Consider the following 26,646-nt stretch of genomic DNA (forward strand, 5'->3'; position numbering starts at 1 on the left):
CCCAGTGAAAAAGATCATGACAGAAGCAGCCAAGGATTCCTTTCCTTGGCAGTGTCTGGTCACTACTGCAGGCTGAGATGTGACCTTGTCATTAATAGGTCACAGAACAGGAGCAGGGGCCAGCTGGGCTAGCCTGTGCAGAGACAGGCTTAGGTCATGTAGGGCAGACCGCAAAACTTGCTTGCAAAATCATCCAAGAGCACAGGGGTGAGGGGTGGCGGTGCAGGGAGAGGACAGTGATCCCCACGGCTTTGCTGAAAGGTGGCAGTGGCTTATCCTCATGTCCACAGGAGAGGCCACCCCTGTGCCATCTGTCCACGCTGGCCCAGCATCTGTGAGCACAGGGAGCCGAGTAGCTGGCCTGATCCTCCAGGCGGGCAGAACTGCATGGATTTTGCAGGAGTGAGGGGAGGTCCTGAGGAAACAGCTCCAGTGAACAGCACACTGCAGGGCAGGCGGGAGGCAGGTGGAGGGGAGGGTGGGCTTGCCTGCAGCCTGCGGGAGGGGAGGGCAGGAGCCAGGGTCCCAGAGATCAAGGTGGCAGAAAGAAGCAGTGTTATGGGCAGCCTTGGCAGGAGTGAAGGGGTGGCTCTGGAGTCAGGGCTCTTGGTTCCAGCCCCAGCTACGTCCCCACCCTGGGGACCCAGGTCAAGTGTCTGGGCTCCAGGATCCTCATCCTCCTGGGCCGAAACAGGGGCAGTGAAGGCACCTCCCTAACAGGGCTGTCATTAGGATTGAGCACTGAGTCCAGGCCCGGCTCTGAAAGGGCTGAAGGCACAGGAGCTATTTTTGCTGCTCAGATCGAGGCAGCAGTTGCCTCCTCCTCCAGGAAGCCGTCCTGACTCTACACCCCATTGGGATTTAGCAATCCCCTAATGCTGACCTCAGCCTTCCCACCCTGATACCTATGGCAGGTATCACATAAATGTCCTCCATCTGTAGGAAACCAACAGCCAGAAGTCCAGTTCCTCAGCTATGGTACAAAGTCCTGGTCCACTTGATCCCTGGACCTGGTGCAGGGCCTCCATCTGGAGAAATGACATGGGCAGGGAGAATCCAGAACCTGACCTGAGCAGGAAGGACCAGACCAAGAGAACGAAGGAGGCCGGGAAAGGGGGCAGAGGCCACCCAGGACTCCAGGAGCCCACCTGAGAGGGCATGCCACGGTGTGGAGCAGGACAGAGCAAAACCAGGGGGCCCCGGAAAGCCTCCAGGGTGCAACTCAACGCCCTCCTGGACCCACACCGGAGGCACAGAGAAGGGGTGGGCGAGACCACGTGGAAACAAGAACTGGCCTCCACCTGGGCTAGGACATGTGCCCTGGAAGGTGGGCGGGGCTGGGGAGGCCCAGGCAAGGGGAGAAGGCACTGTAGACGCTGGCAGGGCACGAAGGGGACACTTTACAACAGGAGGCCAGGAAGGAGGATCTGCCTTGGTTGTGACCTTGGTGGTCTTCAGCCCTCTGCAGGAGTCAGAGCTGAGGAACCAGAGGCCAACCTGCAGGGCCACAGAGTCCTCGGTCTCAGAAGGGTGGGAACAGAGCTCTGCAGGGAGCCAGGAGCAGGGGCAGGTGGCGCGCAGGGACAACGAAGGAACTTTGTGGGAGAATGGACGCAGAGAGCGAGAGCCGAATGTACCAGCCCACACCTGGCTCAGGCCAGTGCACCAGGGCAAACCCTGTGAGTGCCCGAGTAGCATTTCCCACCAGGCTGGCATCCACCCCACCAGAGAGGGCTCGGGGCCGTGATAATAATTCGGGCAGGGGGTGCTTCTCACACGTGGTGGGCAGGGGCCAGACAGGCTAAAGTCCTGTAAGACATGGAACGGGCCCCTAGGGATGTTGAGTGACCCACCAAACGTTCAGACAGATGTAAAACCTGTTTATCTGCACAACCTCCTGCGTGTGACTTAGAAGCACAACACAGATCTGCACTGCTTTAATACTCCCTGAATTTTCCAGGAATGCAATGAAAAACAGCACGGGCTTTGTTTGGTTTGGAACTTTCCTAAGAACTGTTGACCATTTTGGAAGCCAGCCCTGCCTTAGACCACACCCGACCTATGGCCGAGCACCTCCCAGCTGCTGGAGGAGCTCTGGGGTTCATGGTGACCAGATGGGAAGGGAATGACCACTGAAACTGCACTGGGATTTCTGGGGCAGACCCCTCCCTGCCTGCAGTGTCCGGTCCCCCTCGAGTGTTCCTGCATTGTAGAACAGTGTTCCTGTTTTGTAGAACACGATGGGCATCTTTTCTTTTCTTTTCTTTCTTTTTCTTTTGAGACGAAGTCTCGCTCTTGTTGCCCAGGCTGGAGTGCAATGGCACCATCTTGGTTCACTGCAACCTCTGCCTCCCGGGTTCAAGTGATTCTCCTGCCTCACCCTCCCGAGTAACTGGGATTACAGGCATGTGCCACCACACCTGGCTAATTTTTGCATTTTTAGTAGAGATGGGGTTTCACCATGTTGGCCAGGCTGGTCTCGAACTCCTGACCTCAGGCGATCCACCCACCCCAGCCTCCCAAAGTGCTGGGATTACAGGCATGAGCCACCGCGCCCGGCCGGATGTCATTTCTAAGTTCCACTTGTCAGGGTATGTTACCTAAGAGTTTCATTTGAGGATAACGAAGGAGATGTTATACAACATTTCTTCTAAGAGAAGCTGGGGTCTCGTGTGGTTGGGAACCAGGGAACAAAGTTGTCTCCGGTAAGTGCCCCGGGAGCGCTGTATGGAGGGGAACCGTGCAGGGACGCGTGGTGAGGGTCAGGCTAGGGCACAACGGAGACTCTCTGAGCTTCTGCCCTTCCACGGGGGATGGAGTGGGAAAGGCTCTTCTCTAGGGGCCCTAACTGCCCAGAAACGGGGAGCCAAGAGCTGGGAGAAGCTCAGGTTCGGGCAACAGTTCAACCCAGAAGACGGAAGGAGTCGATCTCTGTGTGCACCGTGCGGGATCTGCAGTGGGACAGGCTTCCCAGCAGCCACGTGTCCACTGCGCAGGAATCAGTGCGGTCAGGGACTCCATGTCCTCCACCCAGTCCCCCCAAACAGTTCTCCATTTGGCTGAAGAGGGGACAGGCCGTGGGGCAGGCTCCAGTGAGTAAAGGGGCTACACAGGAGGCATGGGGCAGGGGTGTGGACAGAACATGGCAACGAACATGAACGAAGACAAGGCACACAGAGACGCACACGGGGCAGAAGCCCTGGCCTCACTGTCACTGCAGCATCCCCTCAGGACAAAAACCACAACTGCCCCAGGAGCACCATGTACTCAGCATTCGGGGCAGGCCACACAAGACGGCCGATCTGCCAGCGGACACTCCCCGGGCGTCGGTGCTGGAAATCGACCAAATGTAAAAATACCCTCCCAACCCAACACACTGGCCACCTGTGGCCCTTACACAAAGCTGGTCACCTTGGATCCCATCCCCGCAAGTCGACTCTGCTTTCTGGAACAAAACTTCTAGACAGATACGCACGGGAGAAAGCAGAACCACAGCAACACACACGTGACCAACCCCTTCAGCAGACATGAAAATGACACCATGCAAGACTCCAGAGTGGCAGACAAACAACAGAGCTGGTTGTGTCCGGATAAAACCAGCAGCCGGGCGTGTGGAGTCAGCACCGCACACACACAGACCGGAAACCGCACGCACACTCGCACAGCTCACTCGGTCCCGCGAACGGGGACGAGACAAGACGCAGGTCAGTCCCAACAGACAGGTCACAGAGGCGGCCGACTGCTCCCATATGCCTAGAATCTGCTGTGTCTGTTGGGGGTTTTCTGTCCTCCTTCTCCAGCAGTTTGTTTTGAAAATATTCTATGGGAATCTGGTCAACAGCTGTGTGACTGCTGCAGAATGCTAAGTAAAAAAAAAATGCAATCTTGACTTTCCTTGGGAGGCTTTATTCTTAACATGCACAGGAGGGGGACTCAATAACGGGGACCCCGATTACTCTGATCTAATGAAATGAAATAGGTGAGGATTTGGGGTTTTTCCTTGGGAGCTGCTGGTTCTACTTGCAAACACAAAGGCTACTGTGTTTACTGCAGATAATCATCTGTGTTTCATTGGAAGGAGCACATTTCACAGTCAAAATGCCAGGTAAACTGAAATTTTTCAAATCAGATCTATTTTATTTCACAGCAGGGAGTATCTAGCAAACAGGTATATTTTTAAAGGATCATGGCTCAAAATCAGCCTGAATTTTACTTTCACACACACAATCACACACACACACACACCCCTAACATATTACATTAAGCAATCTGTTTGAAAACACGACCCTCTATTCATCATCTATACATATCTAAAGCATAATTATACAGGCACCCGGTCTTGAAACCTAGCAACAGTATCCAAGTATTCCTTCGTCGGCTAATCAGGCACCCAAACTCACACATCAGCTCAATGTGCCTCCTTTTAAAATACAAAAACCACTCGCTTCTCTCTCCATAGCTGCGGAAGGACAAGATGTATGAAAACAAACCTTGTTCGGTTGAGGAAGAACAACCCATGTCATTTAATCCATCTGACAGTGCATCTCCCCACAAAGCCGGGCAAAAGCAAAAACAACAAAGACCGTAAAAAATAGGTTATCCCAGTCCAAAGCTTATCAGCTGGCAACATGCTTAATGTGTGCATGACTGTTTCGGACGCGGGCTCCCGGGCACCCGGACAGTCTTGCTGTTTGGGATCTCCATCCTACAGAAGCCATCGTCAAGGCTCTATGGCAAAGCTTTTATAACCTGCTGGGCTCATTTACTCGGCCGGCTAAACACCGGACGACAAGCAAGGATTAACTTTGGTATTCGCGTCTGCATTTAAACCACCACTTTCTTCCAGTTGGCAAATAAAATCACCAAACAGAGGTCACATTTAATATATTTTTTTTTAAGAGGAGGGGGACGGAAACAGCATCACAGCATCAGTCAACAGCAACATACATGCTGGCTGGATTGTGAACAGAATGCTTCGCTGCAGGCTGAACCCTCTCTTTTAAAGAGATACACTTGAATCCATTTCTGGATTCTACAGACCTCAGCGCACCCATTCATCACCTCGCAGGGTTCGCTGTCTTCTCCCTGAAAGCCACATTCCAGCATCGTGAAGGTACTGACTTCCTGGCACTGATGGCTTCTGTGTTTCAGAAACAAAGGATCCCTCCTCAGCATCAGGGAGGCCATTTGATCCTTTAAAGGAACTTTTTAAAGGAAAACATCCCGCTGACCAGGCTGTACGTGGCAAGTCAGAAAAACGTTCGGTATTTTTAATTTACCCACTTTGAAGCACCAACATCCACCCCACACCCACCTCCACCTAGGAATTTGCTTCCGCCAGACCCACATTGAGAAAGGTGACCCAACCCCATAGAGGCAAAGGTGAGTCTCACCTCCATTTCCCGACAGGAGAGAGCTCTGCTTGTGAGCACCCAGGGTTTGCCCTGACGCCAAAGCAAGAGCCAACAGCCTTAAGTTTAAGGGACAGGTCTCTCTTTATCCATGTTTCTCCTAAGTTGCATAAGACAAGTCTTGCTGAAGACCATAATGCAGAAATGCCATGATTCCTGAGGCTGACAGTGATAGACAAATGGCAGAGAGAGAACTTGGAGTCCTCTAGTGATCATCTGACACCACCCACCCAAGAGGCCAGGAACGGACAAAAGATTCGCCCTGAGGAAGGACTACAGCAGCACCCTTGAAGTTATGGAGGATACAGGGTGGAGGAAGCCAAGCCACAGAACCTAGAATCAGGAAGCCATGTGGCCACCCATAATCTAACGCAGAAATCCAGAAATCCCTGGCTTGAGGACTCACGACATCAAACCCAGCACAGCCCACTTCCTCCGACTGCCTCCTCTCCTCTGTGCCTCTAAGCTCGGCTGCCCCTGGACTCTGAAACTGTTCGTGTCAGATAAAACATCGCCCTCTCGCAAACACACTCAATCCAGCAACTGATTTGCCAATATGTGTCCCACCCTTTACACTCAAGAACGGGTACCACGGAAAGCAGGTTTGATGTCAAGAACAGACAGTAGGGCCGAGTGTGGTGGTTCACACCTGTAATTCCAGGACTTTGGGTGAGGCTGAGGTAGGTGGATCACCGGAGGTCAGGAGTTCGAGACCAGCCTGATCAACATGGTGAAACCCCATCTCTACTAAAAATACAAAAATTAGCTGGGCGTGGTGGCAGGTGCCTGTAATCCCAGCTCCCAGCTACTCAGGAGGTTGAAGCCGCAGAATTGCTTGAATCCGGGAGGCGGAGGTTGAAGTGAAGTGAAACCACTCCACTGCACTCCAGTCTGGGCAACAAAGGGAGACGCCATCTCAAAAAAAAAAAACAAGAAAAAACAAAGAAAAAGCAAAAACAAACGAACAAGGATGAGAGAAGGGCTGACTTGGAGTGAACAAGAGCTGGGGCAGGAGCCGTCCATCCAACACACATTGCCTGAGGCCCCACCACGCACCCAGCACAGTGGGGACGGCAGAATCAGATACCACCTGTCCTTGAAGAGGTAACAGTCTGGGAAGACAAAGGTCACGAAGCAATGTGAGTCCCCTAGAGTGGGTGGAATGGTGGTCCTCAAAAAGATGGGACCAAGTCCTAATCCCTGGGACCTAAACTGCACCCTCATTTGGAAACAGGGTCTTTTCAGGTGTGATGAGTTGAAGGATCTCAAGATGAGATCATCCTGGATTTAGGGTGGACTCTAAATTCAAAGACTGGAGTCTGCATAAGGGAGTGGAGTAGGACCTCTGAGATACCCGCAGAGGGGAAGCCACATGAAGACAGAGGCAGGGGCTGGGGTGGTGCATTCAGAAGCCCAGGAACTTCAGAGGCAAGGAAGGATCCTTCCCCTGAGCCTGCAAAGGGAACCAGCCCTGCCAACACCTTGATTTTGGACTTCTGGCCTTCAAAACAGTGAGACGGTCAATTCCAGTTGTTTGAAGTCACTCCGTTGGTGGTCATTTGTTGTGGCAGCCCCGGGAACCAAGTACACGGCCCGCCCCCGGGTACTGAGCAGGGATGCGAAAGATGTGGATGAGGAGAAATGCCTGGCAGACCCTGGGAAGCAAAGGAGGAGCTGGTGCTGGGACGTCCAGCATGAGAAACGCCAGAGGGATTTGAAACCGCAATTCCAGAGGGCCTCTCTATAGGCATATAGTTCATGCCTATAATCCCAGCACTTTGGGAGGTTGAGGCATATGGATCACGAGGTCAAGAGACTGAGACCATCCTGGTCAACATGGTGAAACCCTGTCTCTACTTAAAAAAAAAAAAAAAAAAAAAATTATATATATATATATATATATATATGGCATCCAGGAGTGGTGGCTCACAGCTGTAATCCCAGTACTTTGGGAGGCTGAGGCGGGCGGATCACCTGAGGTTGGGAGTTCGAGACCAGCCTGACCAACATGGAGAAACCCCGTCTCTATCTCTACTAAAAATACAAAATTAGCCAGGCGTGGTGGCACATGTCTGTAATCTCAGCTACTCGGGAGGCTGAGGCAGGAGAATTGCTTGAACCTGGGAGGCGGAGGTTACGGTGAGCCAAGATCACACTCTTGTACTCCAGCCAGGGCAATAGAAGCGAAACTCCATCTCAAACAAAACAAAACAAAAAATTAGCCAGGCGTGGTGGCACACACCTGTAATCCCAGCTACTCGGGAGGCTGAGGCAGGAGAATCGCTTGAACCCGGGTGGCGGAGGTTGCAGTGAGCCGAGATCGTAACTGCACTCTAGCCTGGGTGACAGGGTGATAGACTCCACCTCAAAAAAAAAAAAAAAAAAAAAAAAAAAAAAAAAAAAAAAAAAAAAAAGAGTTGTCACGGGAAGGTGGTGACCACGTAGGAGTTGGAGCTGGTGAGAGTGCAGGTGTCTTCAGGACCTGCTATTTCAGGTACCTGACATGTGCAAGTACAGCCTGGGAGAAAGGACGCTTCTCCTCTAGCAGAGGCAGTCTGTCATCCTCAGTGCACACAGGCTCCTCTTCAGATCGAAAGAGAATGGAGCCATTTCTTCCCGCTCAGCTGGTGGGAACCACCACCAACGGAGTGGCTTAAAACAACCAGAATTTACTATCTCATAGTTCTGAAGGCCAGAAGTCCAAAATCAATGTGTTGGCAGGGCTGGTTCCTTCTGCTGGTGCTCTGGGTGGACAGCCTCCAAGGTCTCACGGTTGGAATTCTTTCGTTCTGTGATCCCAGGGAAGTGACTCTGCAGCCTCCAAAGCATGTCCTCCTCCTCCCTCCCTCTCTCGGTCTCCGTCCCCCAGGGCATTGGGCCAGGCTGCATCTCCCCTCTGAAGGCCTCCTGGGTGACCCTGATGGACCCTCACCGTGACACTGCTAAGAGCATTCTGGGAAGGAACATTGCCAGTGACAACTGAATATTTCACGGTGGGTGAGAAATGTCACAGAAGAAATTCCTCTTTGAAATGTTAACGTGGAAGGTGGAAGGAGAGGAATCTAGGATTTGCAGAGAAAACAACTGATTCTGTGGGTGAGAAGTTACTCTGGGCACCGGGTGAGGACAGGAGTGGCCAGGACCGGTTCTGACTAAAACATGACCTCTCTCGAAAGCTCAGAGGATGAGCAACTTGAGCCGCCCTGGTGAGAGACCACTGTGAGCTGCAAAGGCTCCCCTCGGGGGCTGCCAGGCAGCACAGCCACGAGGCCGGGACCTCAGTCCATCATTCCATCCATTCTCAGACAACTCTCTCCAGCTGCCCGGCTCTGCCCCATGCGGTCTCAGCATCATCCTCCTCCAGCCCCACCCCCGCCTTCTAAGCACAACTGGGGAGCTGGCTGGGAGCTGACAAATGCTTAGCTCTAGTCATCCCAGAGCGAGGGAGCCTGGATGAGGAAGCAGAGAGGAGAGACCCCTCTTACTATGGGGGGACCACCCTGTTGGTGGTCTGTGGCCCAGGAAGCCTCCTCTTCCCTCCGCCCAGCTTCCCAGCTCTGGTTCTAGGCCCAGCCTGTGTAAAGCCTCCTGAGCCTGCCTCGTCCCAGTCCACACTGACGCCTACAGCTCTTGCATGGTGCAAGGTTTCTCTCAGCTTCACCAGGGAGGCAGCAGGGTGTGGTGGTTGAAAGGACAGGTTCTCAAGGTAAGTACTTCAGCATCAGATGGACGTGGGGTTGAAATCTGGTTTGCCCAATTCCTCCAGCATGTGGCTTTGGAAAAGTCCTGAATGTAAGATGCCCTTGGTGCCCTGCCTGCATCCCCTTGGCACTCACTGTTCCCGGGTATGTGCACTGCTTACCCCCACAGTCCTTTGCAATTCCCCAATTCCCTGATGAAGGTCTTGGTACCCAGAGGGAGCACGCATAGGAGCTGGAACTGGTGGGTAAATACATGAACTGCTTCATAATGCCCAGGCACACCCTCTGCAGGTTCCCAGAGGACCCCAGGGGCCTGAGCCTCAGGGGCCCACAGAGTCAACTGCTTGTGAACACATGTGTATGGCTGCCGCCCTGCCCTTCCCTGACTTCCTTCCCTAAGTCCCTGCTGGTGCTTCCTATATCACCTCCACAATAAACAGCTTACCCTCAAATCCTCATCTCAAGGTCAGCTTCCGGGGAGCCCCACCCCCAGTGCCATGTTGCTTAGGCTCTTCTTCACATGGAGATCACAACTGCATCTGGACGTGGAGGCTTACATGGTTGTGATGCTGTACGTGAAGTGCTGGCCTGTAGTACTTGGTAAGCGCTAACTGTTTTCACTGTGGTTATTCATTCATTCACCCAGAAGTAGGGCAGCTTTCTCAAACAATGAGCAAAGACCCATATGCAGGAGTTAGCAAGACCCATGTAGGCAAAAAACACGCAAGCTAGTGGGGAAGAGCGCACGAGACCCTCCCCACCACATACCCAGCACCTGGCCCCACCATAGGGGCGATGCAAAGAGGGGGTGACCACACGGGAGGGGAGAAGCCACTGGGTTCCAACCTACAGGTTTAGTTAAGAAGGCATTAGTTCAGGATTTTACAACAGATTCACTGTGCTTGGATCAATCAACACATTGAGAGGCGTCAGGTTCCTAAAGGACTCACAGCCTCCACACCCTTCATCTCTCTCTCTGGGAAACTTTCAACGCAATGATTTAAATGGCACAGTTTGCGTTGATGCCAGTTTGCTAGTTCATAATCACAAACCCTTAGACGACTCAGATGAAATAAGAGGTTTTTTCCTCTTCTTATTCTTCTTTGTAGATGCACAAGGAACCCCGTGAGCAAGTACAGATTTTTTAAACTATCCTTTCCCTTTGGGGCCCTGGGAAAGCTCAAAGAGCAGGGAACGACAGACAGTGACTCCCTGCGTAAGCTGATTGTAAAAGCCAGTCCTGCTTCTTTCCTGCAGAACTGGGGTAGTTTACAAACATACAGACATGAGAGACTCAAACCTCGATCCTGGCATTTCAAAATATGTTAGCCACGTGAGCCTGTAGTGAGGATCCCCCCCTTTCTCAATAGGGGGGTGCTGTTTACAGCTAATAAATAATTGATCAGAACAGGAAAAGGGTAATTAAAATGTATTCGCCCAACAAATGGGCGTTCCTTTTATAATAATGAAAACCCCTCTGTTTGTAAAGAGGTGTCTGCATCATAAATAGGGAAGATATTAATAATAATTATATCTAAAAACTGAAAAGACAACAAATGTCTCCCACGCTGGGTTGTGAAATCAACTCAGTGCTTCAACGGACTTGGAAAGTCATCCTGGTTTTTTGTTTGTTTGTTTTGTTTTTGAGACTGAGTTTAGCTCTTGTTGCCCAGGCTGGAGTGTAATGGCGCAATCTTGCCTCACTGCAACCTCCACCTCCCGGATTCAAGCGATTCTCCTGCCTCTGCCTCCCGAGTAGCTGGGATTACAGGTGCCTGCCACCATGCCCAGCTAATTTTTGTACTTTTAGTAGAGACAGGGTTTCACCATGTTGGCCAGGCTGGTCTCAAACTCCTGACCTCAGGAGTTTGATCCACCCGTCTCGGCCTCCCAAAGTGCTGGGATTACAGGCGTGAGAAACTGTGCCCGGCCCATCCTGTTTTTGAGTAGGAGAGTTTTGTCAGAAGGGAGGAAGGGTGGCTGTGACTCCATGGGGCAACGCTTAGGGGCAGGGGTGGCAGCCCCGGTATCTCCCAGCTCCATGTGGAGAGCTGGGATAAGGAAGCCACTTCACACCTTCCTCTTTGCCGTGTAGGCCCCAGTGAGGGTAGCCCAATGAGGTTGTCACCATCCCAGACAACTCAGGATCCGTGGAGCTGCCAGCAACAACGCCTGCAGTCGTGGGTGGGACCTGTGCTCAGGCTCCCTCACCTCCCTTCTTCACTGTGTGCCCCTGGTCAAGACAGTCCCACTCCCTTCACAGCAGCCGATATTTTTAGCTCTCAAACCAAAGCCATTCTGTGTGTTGCGTTTTCATATTAGGGAGGTAGCAGGGAGATGGTCTCTGGCATTCTGAGAGCTCATTTTCTAAATCACTTTGCAGACATTAACTCATCAATCTCTATAATGCGTTCATAGAGGTGCTGAGGCAGCCCTGGCAGAACCCTGGATCTCAGAGCAATGAAGTGATTTGCCCTGGCTCACAGGAGGGACGTGCGCGTCAGTGTCAGGCGCAGCCTTTGGGAGGCCCCGAGGCTCTGCACAGGTACTTGATGATGCAAGCCGTGCATCTGGCTCTGCATCCTCATGCAGTTCTCCAAGGTGGGGTAGGTACCGGCCGTGGTCGACGCAGGGCACACATGCCACACGGTAAAGCCTCGACAGCCAAACACACAGTTCTGCTTTCCCTGATGCCAAAAATGAGCTGAGGGGCACAGGCAATAAACGACACCCAGGAGCACCCCCCGGACCCCTTTGATGGGGTGATGCCATCTTCGAAAGCTCACCACTGCCGGTCCAATGGGACTGCTCCCCGCTGCAGGTCCTGTGGAAGCGCGGGGCTGGAGGAAACAGGCCAGTGGGCTCGTCCAAGTTGCAAGACTGGGCCCAGCCAATGGCAGGGCGATGGGAGAGAGGAGGAGCCCCAGAGACTGTCCTCCTGGTTGGCACAAGGGGTACTAAAAAGGGGAACGGCCATCAGCACAACTGCGGAGGAAGTGAAGCGGAGGCAACCGAGGGGAGTCGAGAGGATGCCACTGGCTCTCTCCACCCTCATCGGGTCGCCAGCTCTTTGCCTAAATAGAAGTGTGGATGTTACGGCACCTTCCAATAAACACATCTAAATCAGCTGCAAATTAATTGGTTTCAGCAATCAAGAGCCGTTGCCCTACATCCATTGCTTGATGCTTAGCACATTCTCCAGTTTGATTTCTTTTCTTTTCAGATTTTTAAAAAAGATGTCATATTTTTAGAGCAGTTTTAGGTTCACAGTAAAACCAAGCAGAAGGAATACAGCTTACCCAGAGAGCCCCTGCCCCTCACGTGCGGTCTCCCCAGTCATCAACACCCCCCTGGAGTGGGCCATTTGTTACAACTGAGAGCCTACAGTGTCACTCGAAGTCCACAGTTTACATCAGGCCTCACTCTTGGGCTTGTACATTCTACCAGTTTGGACAAATGCATAACGACATGTATCAATTTTTGTCATTAATTGGGAAAACCAGACACATACATCAGAGAGGGAATCCCAGAGCCAACCTTAGCATGAACTCCACACTTCCTGTTCCTCTCCCCATTTTACTACATCAATGATGTTCACATGGAAAGAAACCTTGCAATGGGGACTGTCAGAATAGACTAGAACATCATCCTTCTAGAGAAGCACGTTTCAGACGGCCTAACCTCTAAGGTCTTCCTTAGCCCCATCCCCACCATAAGTTAAAAAAGTTAAGACCAGAGACAGAATATGGGCTAATACTACGTGAAGTTTTGCTAAAAGCAGGCTCTAAACCAATCTTAGGGGCATTTTAAAAAGCTGGTGAGGGACCCCTCACAGCATCTCTAAACCAAATCCCACCAGTCTCTCCACGTGCCTACTCACCGATGTCTGTTTCCTTGTGGTTCTTGATGTATTCTGCCAGCTCAAAGTTGCCTGCTATTATGGCCACCTGCAAAGTGAAAATCACATTAAGTTAAGTGTCACCTGCAGAACAATGATTTCTTCATACACTATTACATCACTGAAGGTCTGACAGCAAAAGGAGTCCAATCACAGCTCTTAAAATTGCAGCCGCAATATCCGTCAACACTCATCCTCTGAACTTGCCAACCACTACACTTGCTTCTCTCAAAGCAGCTGGCTGTTCTATGATGGTAAGGTTGTCATTGCTCTACAACCTATATGAGTGGGGGCCTCTGTCCAGAAGGCATGTGGGGCAAATCACCCACACAGCAGCTGAGGATTCAACCAGGCCTGCGTCTGGAAATCTCCCCATTGACTACATCTAGTGTTCCCACGGGGCTTGATTAGTTCCAGCTCTCACACCCCGGAGTCCTGTTTATCCGATTAGAGGCATGCCAATCTACATAACTGGAGAGAGGGGGAAACCTCAAAGAAAGCATTTAAAACTCATCGGATTTCAGTTCTGTGGGAAAAATTCTACCCACAGATAGATGCACAGCCAAATGGGTGGCACCAAAACCATCACCTACAGGAAATTGTTCCAACTCAGGCCCTACAGATCTGTTGCCTAAAGATGCATGATCTTTGATACGGGAGAGCAGCCAGGCAGGTAAAGCCAAGTCTCCTAGGATGGCCATGGAGACCTGGAAGGAAGGCCAGCACCAGAGCCCACACGGGCAAGGCACACAGTGCCTCAGAAGGAGAGACACTGGGCTCAGGACCAATGCACACAACCCACAAAAGAGCCAGGCATTCAGATGCCAGCCTGCAGAAATACACTTACATCTACAACATGCTGATGTCAAGTCATAACGTTAAGTGGACCTTATCCAATCAGCTGGAGGCCTTAGGAGCCGAAATCGAGGTTTCCTACAGAAGAAGTTTCTCCTCAAGACTGAGGCATCAACTCCTGCCTGAGTTTCCAGCTTTATCTACTGATTTCAAATTGGCCAACCTGTGAGCCAATTCTTTACAATAAATTATAAACAAATGCAAACTTTAGTGTCAGGAGTGGGGTGTGGCTGTAACAAATATTTATAACGTCTTCCCAACATGGGCTTACTTCATTTGTTTAATTTAAATCAACCTTTCTTCTTGTGTGTATGAGGTGATCTGGTAAGGTAGGGTGGGAGATTTTTGGTTTTGTGTTTTTTTCTTCCTTACTTAGGGCATCTGCAGGCCTCAAAGGACCTTTCATTTAGGTCATATTCCTCAGAAAGTCTTCACTCTCCTGTTTTTGTTTTTCCTAAAGAATATTTTTAAAGCTCAAATTTGTGGAATAAGTTAGGACTTTATTTAGAATTATTGGCTGTTGGCAGCAGCAGTCTATTCTGAAATGTCTCATAATATACATATATACACACACACACACTTTTTTTTTTTTTTTTTTAGGCAGGGTCTTGCTCTGTCCTCCAGGCTGGAGTGCAGTGGTGTGATCTTGGCTCACTGCAACCTCTGCCTCCCAGGCTCAAGTGATTCTTGTGCCTCAGCCTCTCGAGTATCTGGAATTACAGGCATGTGCCACCATGTCTGGCTAATTAACATATATATTTTTTCCTTTTTTTTTTTTTTTTTTTGTAGAGACAGGGTTTTGCCATGTTGGCCAGGATGGTCTTAAACTCTTGGCCTCAAGTGATCGGCCTGCCTCCCAAAGTGCTGAGATTACAGGCATGAGCCACTGTGCCTGGCCAAATACACACACACACACACACACACACATATATATATATATATATATTTTTTTTTAATAAATATGGTGTTGGTGAAAAAAACCCAAATATCTAAAAATATTATGGAATTGCTTTGGAACAGGGTAATGATTACAGGCTGGAAGAGTTTTGAGGTGCATGCTAGAAATATGAATGTTAGAATGATTCTGCTGAGATATCAGATGGAGATGAAGAACACGTTACTGGAAACTGGAGGAAAAGTGATGCTTGTTCTAAAGTGGCAAAGCACTTGGCTCAACTGTTCTAGTATTTTTGTGGAAGGTAGAGTTTGTGAGCGATAAAATCAGATATTTAGCTGAGGAGATTTCTAAGCAAAGTGTCGAAGGAGCAGCTGGATCCTCCTGACTGCTTATAGTAAAATGCAAAAGGAGAGAGATGAATCAAAGAAGGAATTGTGAAGCAAAAAGGAACCAGAGCTGGAAGATTTGGAAGATTCTTAGTCTATCCATATGGCAAAAAATGAAAAAGCCTATCCACATTGCAACAAAACGAACACCAAGGGTATGGCTGGAACATCACTTGATAATGTATGAGATTATAAGAGCAGGAACACTGCCAGTTTGAACAGAAGGGGACGGAGATAAAACAAATTAAAGAAGACTGTCGGACGTTTTGGATTTGACAGAAGAGGGTGATAGAGCTATTTGGTCACAAATGTATGTCACTCTTCAAGAAGAAGGCAAAACAACCCTGAAAGAAATTCAGAGATCATCAGATCCACCCCTTGGTTTCAAGAGTTAGATGGTCTCTGCCCAAAGTCTTGTGGCAGGACCACAGGGCAGAGTTGCGGGGTGAGATAGTTCAGCTGTGTCCCCACCCAAATCTCATCTTGAGTCCCCATAATCCCCATAATCCCATGTGTTGAGGGAGGGACCCGGTGGGAGGTAATTAAATCACGGGGGCTGTTTCCCCCATGCTGTTCTTGTGATAGTGAGGGAGTTCTCATGAGATCTGATGGTTTTATAAGTATCTGGCATTTCCCCTGCTGACACTCATTCTCCTGCCACCCTGTGAAGAGGTGCCTTATGTCACGACTGTAAGATTCCTGAGGGCTCCCCAGCCATGCGGGACTGTGCATCAATTAAACCTCTTTTCCCCCAGTCTCAGGTATTTCTTCATAGCAGTGGGAGAATGTGGGGGAAGCTTCCTGAGTGGTGGTTTCCCTTGGGCACAAAGGTAGAAAAGGTGGCTTTAGAGATAAGCATGTCTCCAGGCCACATTCAGAGAGATAGAAGCCGAGGTGCCCTCCTCCCAAAGGGAGACCACCTCTTCCTACAACACACCTCCAGCTCAGCTTTGGGAACTCAACTTAAGCAATGTGGACCCATGCCCTGGCCTGCTCAGGCTGAGCCAGACATTTCCTTCTCCAGGGCCTTGATGGTTGTGCTGGCTCCAGGATGGCCCGAGGCCTCTCTGCCCACAAGGCCCAGGCATCTCTCCCGCATTCCTATAGACCAGCCCTTGCCGAATGCCTGAGGTGAAACTGGCGGACTGGCAGAGGGATGCTGCCACAGAGGTGGAGGGCATGGGCTCTGGCCCGGGCTGCCTGGGTGTAAATCCAGACTTGTACTATGTGACACTGGGCATTACGTGTAATCCACAAACCTAGGTTTTCTCACCTGTGAAATGAGTTTGGTGTGTGGACTTATTGAGATCTCACAAGTAAAGGTTTAGAGCAGTGCCTGGCACGTGGCCAATCAACCCTAAAAGAGTTTGCTATGGGCCAGGCTCTGTGGCTTACGTCCATAATACTAGCACTTCGGGAGGCTGAGGCAGGCAGATCACCGGTCAAGAGACAGAGACCATCCTGGCCAACATGGTGAAACTCCGTCTCTATTAAAAATACAAACATTAGCTGGATGTGGTGGCATGCACCTGTAGTTCCAGCCATTCTGGAAGCTAAGGCAGGAGAATCACTTGAACCTGGTAAGTGGAGACTGCAGTAAGCCAAGATCGTGCCACTGTACTCCAGCTTGGTGACAGAGCGAGACTCGGTCTTAAAAAAAAAAAAAAAAAAAAAAAAAGGTTGCTATGGTTAGAAAAATGATGACTGACTACATCTTCGAACACTGCAGACTGCTCATTGTAAAGGTAACCCACTCCCCAGGTCACCCAGTGCCCCACAAAAATGCACAGTCAGATACACACAAGTGCACAGCCACGTCTGCACTTGAACGCACACCTAGGACAGCTGCTGAAGTAACACACACGTGGACCATCCCCTAGTGATTCCGGGATTCTCCTTCCAAGGAAAAGCCCTAGGAGCTTAAGCCCAGGCACCTCCCTGCTGGTCTAAAGGACTCAGCTCAAAATGCAAATGAGAACAATGCAAACGTTTACTTGTGATAATTGCCTGACTGTTTCTCCCCTTGATGATTTCAAGGCCTAGAAAATCCTCTTGGCAGAAAGCAGCTTCCTGCCTGTCCTCTGGCACTGCCTGCCCTATGCTTGGCTTATCACAGGTTTCCAGGAAAAGCCTTCTGGGAGAAGGAAGAGGGAACTGGCCCTTATGTGATGTCTCGGCATTGCTCAGTGTTGTCCAGCTGTTGTCAGGCTGCTGGTCTGGGTGACATGAGGAAGGCAGAGTGTGGGGTCTGTCTCTGTGGCTGCAGGTGTACATAGTAGCGAAAAGAACACTCATAGCAGAGACACAGCCGGGGCTCAGGTGCCACACGCTGCTCTGAGTTCCCGGGAGCGACCTCTTTGGATCTTAACAGCTCTATGAAGTGGGCACCATTATCTCTACTTGACAGAGGGGGAAACTGAGGCACAGAGCGATTAAGAAACTTGCTCCACATCACAGTCAGCACCGAAGCCAAGACATTCACTCAAGCCGTTTGGGTTCAAAATCTTCATCTAATCACCTTACCATATAATATGCTGTCATTTTCATGGACTAGGGCGTTTTTTTAAAAAGTTATCATATAATCACAGGTCACACACCTTTGTAAAACACAGAAGCACAAGAAACAAATGACAAATTATTCTCGAGGGTTATGACAAGCCACACTCAGGCTGGGCACCCACAGGATCTTCTATGGTGAAAAGTGCCCTGCGCAGGGGAAGGACAAGTCCTGTAAGAACAGATGCTGCTTTGTCCAGGTTTTTCAGAGCCCCAGAGGCCTGGAGGGGAGCCAGTGAAGAAATGAGAACTCAGCTCTCTACAGCTCACCTGTTTTCCCCCCATTAATTCAACTGTCCTCCTCCTTCCTTGTTTCAAACAACATTTCGGTAATACAGACAGATGCCTGCCTGCGGGGTACGACCATGATGCAACCTTGAGGCAGAAATGTCAGGGTTTAAAGAAACCCAGAGCAGGAAGGAGCCCCTCACCCCCACGGGATGCAAAGAGACTTCCTGTCACCTCCCTTCATAAGACATCACCAGCTTTGGAGTACCTGGAGAAGGAGCACCTGGCGGGGGTTACAGCTCAGGCAAAGGTTAGCAGGATGAATGTCAGACGTGGTGAATGTGCCAGCAAGACGGGCAAGATGGATGTGTGGAGGGAGGAAGGTCAGAGGTCAGCGCAGAAGGCAAAGACTGGCAGGTCGTGGGAGGAATCCACACGTGAAGCAAAGGGAACCCTGGCTTCTGCAGTGAGGAGGTGACAAGAAACCATGGCCCTGGAAAGCATCTGGGGACAGACAATACCAGGGAGCCCTGAAAAACAGCAACAGGCAGAATGTCTCCATGGCTGAGGCCCGGCTGGCACCCTTGGACAGACAGGAGGCTGGGAGAATTCGGATGACGGGCAGCCAGTTCTGTGCCACGCCACTGGACAGCAGAGCAGCAGGCGGCCACCCGGGCAGTGTCACTGCACCACACTGGGCATTTGTATGAGATGCCTCACTGGCATTCTAAATCATCCTAATTCTCACTTCCGTATCTGCTGGCTGGGAAGGAGGAAGGCCTTTTATGGACATTTAAACAAGAATTATGTAACACAAAGCAACAGTCTGTGTTTCTCTTCTGTGGATTTCAAAGGAAAGGGAGAGGCGGGGCCTCCAGGGAAGATGCAGAGGGCGTCCTCCCTCGCTGGCCTCTCTCAGCCAAGCGCGGGGCCGAGGTCCCAGCTCCCGCCGCCTCCCCACCTGTCTCCCTCAGAACTGGGCTTTCTTGCTGTGCCCCTGGGGGCTGCCTCTCAGGGGACTCCCCTTAGCTCTTGCCCCAAGACAGAGTTAGCATCACTTTCTGGGAGCCTTTGCTGTGACCTTATGAATGACATCCTGCATTTGAAGTGTGATCGACAGTTCCAGGCAGCATCGATGGCTGAAGTTTTGTGTGATGAGGGCACCACAGGATGAGTTCTTGTGGGAATCACCCCCAGTTGTAAGTCCTCGGTGCCGTAAACTGGGTTTTCCTGGAATGAAGCAATCATATCTGAGATGGGGACCTTTTGCTGGTGCTGGTAAAGCCCCCTGCAAGAGATGGCACTGGGATTAACAAGTAGAGGAAAGCAGATGGACACCTTGCCAGGAGCTGGGGGCTCTGCTCTTGGCACTCAGGGCCACAGGGACCCCTAAAAATGCAGAAATGTCAAGAGGGAGCTCACACTTTTTTTTTTTTCCAACAGGAGCCACTCTGCAGGGCAGTGCATCTCGGGAGCCAAGCCCAGGAGACAGCATGGCCCCACTCCACTGATCTACCAACTGGGGGAGAAGGAGGAGTCTCCATCTATTCTCCGAACTCAAAAATTGACAACCATCTCCTCCTTAGCACCTCAAATGCTTACACCTCACATTAACTTAGCCGGCCAGGCTCAGTGGCTCATGCCTGTAATCCCAGCACTTTGGGAGACCGAGGTGAGTGGATCACCTGAGGTCAGGAGTTCAAGACCAGCCTTCCCAACATGGTGAATCCCCGTCTTTACTAAAAATACAAAAATTAGCTGGGCGTGGTGGCCGGCGCCTGTAATCCCAGCTACTCAGGAGGTCGAGGGAGAAGAGTTGCTTGAACCCGGGAGGCGGAGGTTGCAGTGAGTCGAGATTGCACCACTGCCTTCCAGGCTGGGCAAGAGAGCAAGACTCTGTCTCAAAATAAAATAAAGTAAATAAAATAAAATAAAGTAAATTAGAATAGAATACAATAGAATAGAATAAAATAAAATAAAATAAAATAAACATTATCTTAGCCTCAAGCTTTGAAGCACATCTTCGAAGCCTATAATATGACAATCACAGCCCACTAGGACTTAGGATCATAGAAAGACTGGGGACTCGATCCATCACACTCATCACTGGCAAGCGTCACTGGGAAAGACAGTATGGGTGCCCAGGGCTTGTCCAGGAGGGGCTGGGGCCCCAGGGCTCGAGGTCGGTCCAGACCCCTGCCACACACTCTGTGCATGACCACTGGCTGGAAGCCCTGACTCCAGGGGCCCTGTTGTCTCTTTTGCCACCTGCACTGCAACAGCGCAGAGACTTCCCGTCCCCTCTCTTCTTAATCCATCGTCCAGCTTTGGAGTACCAGGAGAAGGTGCTGTGGGCCAGATGCAAAGCCCTGCAAAACCAGTGAAAATGCCACCTGAACATCTTCCTAGAGCCCTGAGCTCTGTTGAGCCCCAAACCCTCCTTCTCCCCAAAATGCAGCACTTTGATGCTGTGTAAGCAGGTGAAGCCCATTCCAGGAGCAGCACCCCAAATTCCCAGCAGAGACCCTCGTATCTGGTGCTTCCTTCACTCCCCTAATCTGTATTAAATTAGGCAGCCCCTGCTATCCACCCAGTCCTTGCACCCACCCCATCAAGGACACCCGTAGACTTCATGGGGGCACCTGTTCCTCGCTTGGTGTTGCCTGCCCCACAAACTCAGAAATGAACCACTCGAGTAACAAGTGGTGAGAAGGATCAGACCACCACACGGTGGGTGCCTGGAAATTATCTGAGTCTCATGCCAAAGGACAGTGCTTGGTGCACACAGGGCCCAAGCGTGTTTAGGAGGTGCAGGCAGGCTGGGGGCTGGTGAGCACAGCAGGTGAAGCTACCTGCTCAGGTTCTGCAGGTGGTGTGGACTGCAATCCCATGCCTCACCTAAAAAGCTGCACTCTCAGCCTCTGAGGAACTTAAAGACCAAAGCGGGTGACAAGGCTTGGCTCTGTGTCCCCACCCAAATCTCATCTCGTAGCTCCCATAATTCCCATGTGTCGTGGGAGGGACCTGTTGGGAGATGACGGAATCATGGGGGCGGTCTTTCACGTGCTGTTCTCGTGATAGTGAATAAGTCTCACAAGATCTGATGATTTTTTTTTAATGGAGTCTAACTTTGTCACCTTGAGTGACTTGAGTTTCAGCGCAGTGGCGTGATCTCGGCTCACTGCAACCTCCACCTCCCAGGTTCACCACCCGCCTCAGCCTCCCGAGTAGCTGGGATTACAGGCACCCGCCACCACACCTGGCTAATTTTTCCATTTTTAATAGAGATGGGGTTTCACCACGTTGGGCAGGCTGGTCTCAAACTCCTGACCTCAAGTAATCCACCCAAAGTGCTGGGAGTACAGGCATGAGCCATCATGCCCAGTCAATCTGGTGGTTTTAAAAAGGGGAGTTTCTCTGCACAAGCACCTTTGCCTGCCGCCATCCATGTGAGATGTGACTTGCTCCTCCTTGCCTTCCACCATGATTGTGAGGCCTCCCCAGCCATGTAGAACTGTAAGTCCATTAAACCTTTTTCTTCCCAGTCTCAGGTATATCTTTATCAGCAGCGTGAAAGCGGACTAATACAGTGGGGAAATGCGAGGAACAGCCTGGGTGCTCTTAGGCATGGCATGGTCTCAGGATGGTGGAAGGTGGAGTGGGATGATGCCAGGAGCAAGGACAGCCCCACTGGGACTCGGGACTTGGACTGGCTTGATGGCGGGAAATGAGCCAGACAGACAGGCAGGCGAGGAGGACCTGGGACTGTCTGGTTTCTCCAAGGATCTGAATTCCACTGCTCCCATTATATCAGGCAACTCCTTTCAAGACAGCTCCCTAGACAGCTCCAGCATTGTGTGGAAAATACCTTTCCTGGGCTTAAGCCACCCACCCTTCACTGAACACCACAAAGTGCCACATCCTATACCAGCTAGCACTGAACTTGGCCTGCCGTGATGCTCTTCCTGCTTCGTGTAAGCCTGCATTCTGAATGACGAAATGATTCTCCCTGAGCCCAGGGGCCATGCGAATTTCTGCCATGGTCTGGATATTTGAGGCCCCCTCCGAATTCATGTGTTGAAATGGAAATCCCACTGTGAGGGTGTTAGGAGCTGGCGCCTTTGGGAGGTAATGAGGTGATGAGGGTGGAGCCCTCATAAATGAGATTAGTGCCCTTGGAAAAGAGGCCCCAGAGAGAGCCTTGCCCCTTCCGCCATGTGAGGACACAGCAAGAAGACCGCCGTCCAGGAAGCGGACCCTCATCAGACAGCCCATCTGCTGGCCCTTGATCTTGAATGCACAGCCTCTGAAGCTATAACAGATCCATGCCTATTGTTTATAAGCCACCCAGTTTATTTATTTATTTTGAGACAGAGTTTTGCTCTTGTCGCCCAGGCTTGAGTGCTATGGCACGATCTCCTGTCACTGCAGCCTCCACCTCCTGTGTTCAAGCTATTCTCCTGCCTCAGCCTCCTGTGTAGCTGGGATTACAGGTGCCTGCCACCATGCCTGGCTAATTTTTTGTAGTTTTAGCAGAGAGTCGCGGTTTCACCATGCTGGCCAGGCTGATCTCAAGCTCCTGACCTCAAGTAATCGGCTGGCCTCGGCCTCCCAAAGTGCTGGGATTACAGGATTGAGTCACTGCACCCAGCTCAGTTTATGGTATTCTGTGATGGCAGCCTGAACAGACTAAGACAGTGTCCAGCCTGTTGCACCTGTCACGCAGGCCAGCCCCGGGCTCCGACAAGGTGCCACAAAGCCCTGCCTTCCTGCTCGGGGCTGGGAGATGGGCAATGCATGGGAGTGATCTTCACAGTGGTGAGGACGCCATGGAACGGGACTGTCACCTTTGAGAGTGGCTCTTGGGTGGCCAGGGCCCTGGAGAGGCTGTGGCCTCACTGCAGTACCCACAACGCGACCTGTTCCCTGACGCCAAGAGGCAGAGCCCGGGCGAGGGTGGAGGCCACCTCTCTCCTCATCACTCGCGCAACAAGCTCCTGGGATCCGCAGCCAGAACTCGGAGGAAAGCCACTCCACTGCCCCAGCGAAGCCTCCTTCTCTTGCCAAAACGAAATGTGCCTCCCGACACCGAGAGCTATTTAGAGGTAGCTCTGTGATCCTGACACCTCCTCGCTGCAACTGGAAAACGGCTCCTCGGAAAGGCACAAGGGAAACCGAGGGCTTGGGATGTCCCTGTCTTTGTTTCCTTCCAGATGACGAAGCTTCATCTATTTCAGACTCCTGTGGCAACTCAGGAAGCCACTGATGCCCAAAGACCCCAGGGCCTGGTGAGGATGTTTTAATTACAAGCATCCTCCAAACATGGCAGGGAGGGCACCTGGGCTCCTGGCTCACCAAGGTCAGGGGTCGCCGAGCTCCCCTGCAAACTCCAAGGGAGTCTCTGCCCATCTCTAGGCTAAAGCCCAGAGTCTGGAGAGGCAGTTGAGGCCTCTGTGGTTCCAGAAGAGCTCCCCGGGGCTTTGTTAAAACCCCATACGGGGCCAGGGCCTTTGCAAATCGATGTATATTACCGAGAAGCCCCTGGTTGCTCCAGAACCTCATACCTACCTTGGCAGGGCTGACCAGATAGAGGTGGGACTGATGCAAGCAACGTCCACACCTCCTGAAGTGCTGGCTCAGGGGCATCGTGGGCCAGGGCCCCAGCCAGAGGAGGCAGCTGAGGACTGGGAAGCTGTTGTAGGAGTAGTTCCATACCGGGTGACCCAATGAGCCTCCCAGGTTAGAGGAGGACCCTGAGCATTTGAGCAAGACTTGCTTAGGTCTCTGCCGGTATCCCCAGAGGCTGGGGATGAAACAGCCCCTCAGTCCCACAGAAGGTGGAGCAGGTCCAGCCCCCAGCACTCCTCCCATGGCGGAGTGAAGGGGACCCCCTGGGCTGTGGCCAGACTTCACTCAGGCAGCACCATGCAGTGGTCAGGGCCACAGGCTTGGACACTGGACAGCCCCAGAGGGAGCTTTCTAGCACCGACACCACAGACAACCTCCCCACCGTCAGGCTCCAGAAACTGGGGATAATAATTCAGGTATGATTCGTCTATGACTATCATGAGAATTAAAAGTTAATTGGCAAATAATAATTGGCAAATGACTTAAAACAGCACCATTCAGTATCACCAAATTGAATGCAGAGATCCATATATTAAGGAGATGATATCATTGCCAGGGGGGTTTACTTCAGAAATAAGAAAATCGACAAATATAATTCATCGCATTAGCAGATAAGCAGGGGAAATCTACATAATCATCTTTGACAGTTGCAGGATTGGATTTTGGATAAATATTTTATCAAAACACATTGGATACGACAACATAGATTCATGATAAAACTTAATAGACTGGGCCAGGCATGCAGGCTCATGCCTGTAATTCCAACAATTTGGTAGGTCAAGGGAGGCAGATCACTTGAGGTCAGGAATTCGAGACCAGTCTGGCCAACATAGTAAAAACCTCATCTCCACTAAAAATACAAAAACTAGCCAGGCATGGTGGCACGAGCCTGTAATCCCAGCTACTTGGGAGGCTGAGGCAGGAGAATCTCTTGAACCTGGGAGGTGGAGGTTGCAGCGATCTGGGATCACGCCACTGCACTCTGCACTCCAGCCTGGGTGATAGAGTAAGGCTCCATCTCAAAAAACAAACAAACAAAAAACAACAACAAAAACAAAAGCCAGGCGCAGTGGCTCATGCCTATAATCCCGGCACTTTGGGAGGCCAAGGCAGGCAGATCACAAGGTCAGGAGATCAAGACTATCCTGGCTAACACAGTGAAACCCCGTCTCTAGTAAAAGTACAAAAAAATTAGCCAGGCGTGGTGGCGGGCGCCTGCAGTCCCAGCTACTCGGGGGGGTGAGACAGGAGAACAGGATGAACCTAGGAGGCAGAGCTTGCAGTGAGCAGAGATCGCGCCACTGCACTCCAGCCTGGGTGACAGAGCAAGACTCCGTCTCACAAACAAATAAGATAAAAAAATAAAAAATTAAAAAATTTAAAAAAAATCTTAATAGACTGGGAAGAAAAGTGAACTTTGCCTGCTAGTGCAGCAGTGAAACAGATTGTGCCTGAGAGAACACCCTAAAACTAAGGGCCGCATGGGTCTGAGGACTGCTGCTCTGGACTCCCTCACGTGACTGCGTTTAAGTGGAGGGTCAGCCTGGCTGGCAGGTGCGGGATGGCCTCACATGGGCCTCATGGTTGGCTGGAACACATCTGTTTTCTTCCATGCATCCTCCCATCCCCCAGCAGACCAGGCTGGCTTCCTTACACGGTGTCCTCAGGACAATGCTCCACGCAGACAGCAAGTCACGCTGCCAAGGAGGGAAACAGACTCTGCCTGTGCCTGGGAGTGGCTGCACTTTTTTTCCTGCCACAGTTCCAATCTGCAATTGTGCCATGACTGCAGCTCAGACACGGTCATGAGGATCCGCGGGTGTTCTGGGTGACCTTCTGGTTGACCTTGTCCTTTTGGTCCTGGGATCGAGCAGAAGCTCCTAAGGCTGCACAGCAATCTGGGATTTGGACAGGCCTCCAGAGCTGCATTGATATTGGCAAGTTACTCCCAAGGATGCTGGGCTTCAGCACCAAGGTGACTCTCATTACAAACGAAATGCTGAACCTGAACCAGGGGTTGGCATGGGGGGATCATGTATGAGAGGAAAACCACTTTCAGCATTTGGAATTTTCTGACCTCATCAATATCAAAGTCAAACCACGACCGAACGGATCTACCTCCAATTAGTCGTTCAGCTTCCAGCCAAGATGTTGAAACGTCAGCCGGGGGAAAAACCGGCCACCTCCTTGGAGGAAGCCACCTCCCCTCACCCCTCTTAGGGTAGAAGAGACCTTCCGGGCAGTATTATCCAGTCCTCTGTCCTGTGAAATACGTATGGCAGTTAAGGGAATAAAAACCTCGAAAAACATCAGAGTGAAAGTTTAACAAACACACAAAAGAATGGGAAATAATTATTTCATGTGGACCGAATGCAACCTCCGTCTCCCAGAAGGATTTGCCAATAAGATGTAAATTTTTCCTTTGAAACAGTGATGGCATTGAAGGACATCATTTGCTCCCAGAAATCTTGATAGAAAAGCAACCGTTCTTTGATGTTTGCAGAGGAATGGTTTTCAGGAGAGTGGCTCTGGTGGGACTCGGAGGCGAGAAAGCCGTGAGCCCAGAGGGCAGTTAGATTTTTCTGCTTGGCCTCCAGGAACCCTAGACTCATGGCACAGAATGAGGGAGGCTGAGTCTGTTGTGAGAAGTGGAGATTTTTGGGGATTACCGATGTTGCTAGGCTGGCTTTCCCGTGCTGTAATGATGAGGAGAGTGATCAAGCTGATCTTAATGATAACTACCCATGTTTACCCAACACGACATGCAGCCCAGCATCTAAATACAGTCTCTGAATTCCACCCTCATGGCATGCCTTGAAGAAGTAGAGCTGTCATGATCCTTGTTCTGCAGATCAGAAAACAGGCTCTGAGAGCTCAAGCGAGTGAGATTTCTTCACTGAGTAAAGGAAGGGCCTGTCCATTCAATTCCAAAGCCTAGGGGAAGGCAGGCATTACACATGTGGCCTCATGTGGCTCTAACTACAGAAAGTTCTCTTGTGCGACAGCCCAGGCACAGCCTCCCTGCTTAAAAAAGGCAAGAGGGAGATTAGCAATGAGATTTGGTTCTGAAGCAAAAATTGAACAC

General features: G+C 51.0%; 1 protein-coding gene across 8 annotated transcripts in view; it reads right to left on the reverse strand.

Moving 5' to 3' along the window:
• Positions 1 to 26,646, reverse strand: part of SHANK2 (SH3 and multiple ankyrin repeat domains 2) — a 661,289-nt gene that overhangs the window by 415,775 nt on the left and 218,868 nt on the right. For all 8 annotated transcript variants that reach the window (XM_031653797.1, XM_031653801.1, XM_031653800.1 and 5 more), the window contains exon 11: positions 12,993 to 13,059. In XM_031653797.1, coding sequence (XP_031509657.1) covers positions 12,993 to 13,059 — 67 coding nt within the window. The remainder of the gene's footprint in view (positions 1 to 12,992; positions 13,060 to 26,646) is intronic.

The sequence above is a fragment of the Papio anubis genome, chromosome 12 (assembly GCF_008728515.1).
Source record: "Papio anubis isolate 15944 chromosome 12, Panubis1.0, whole genome shotgun sequence".
Classification (NCBI taxonomy): Eukaryota; Metazoa; Chordata; class Mammalia; order Primates; family Cercopithecidae; genus Papio; species Papio anubis.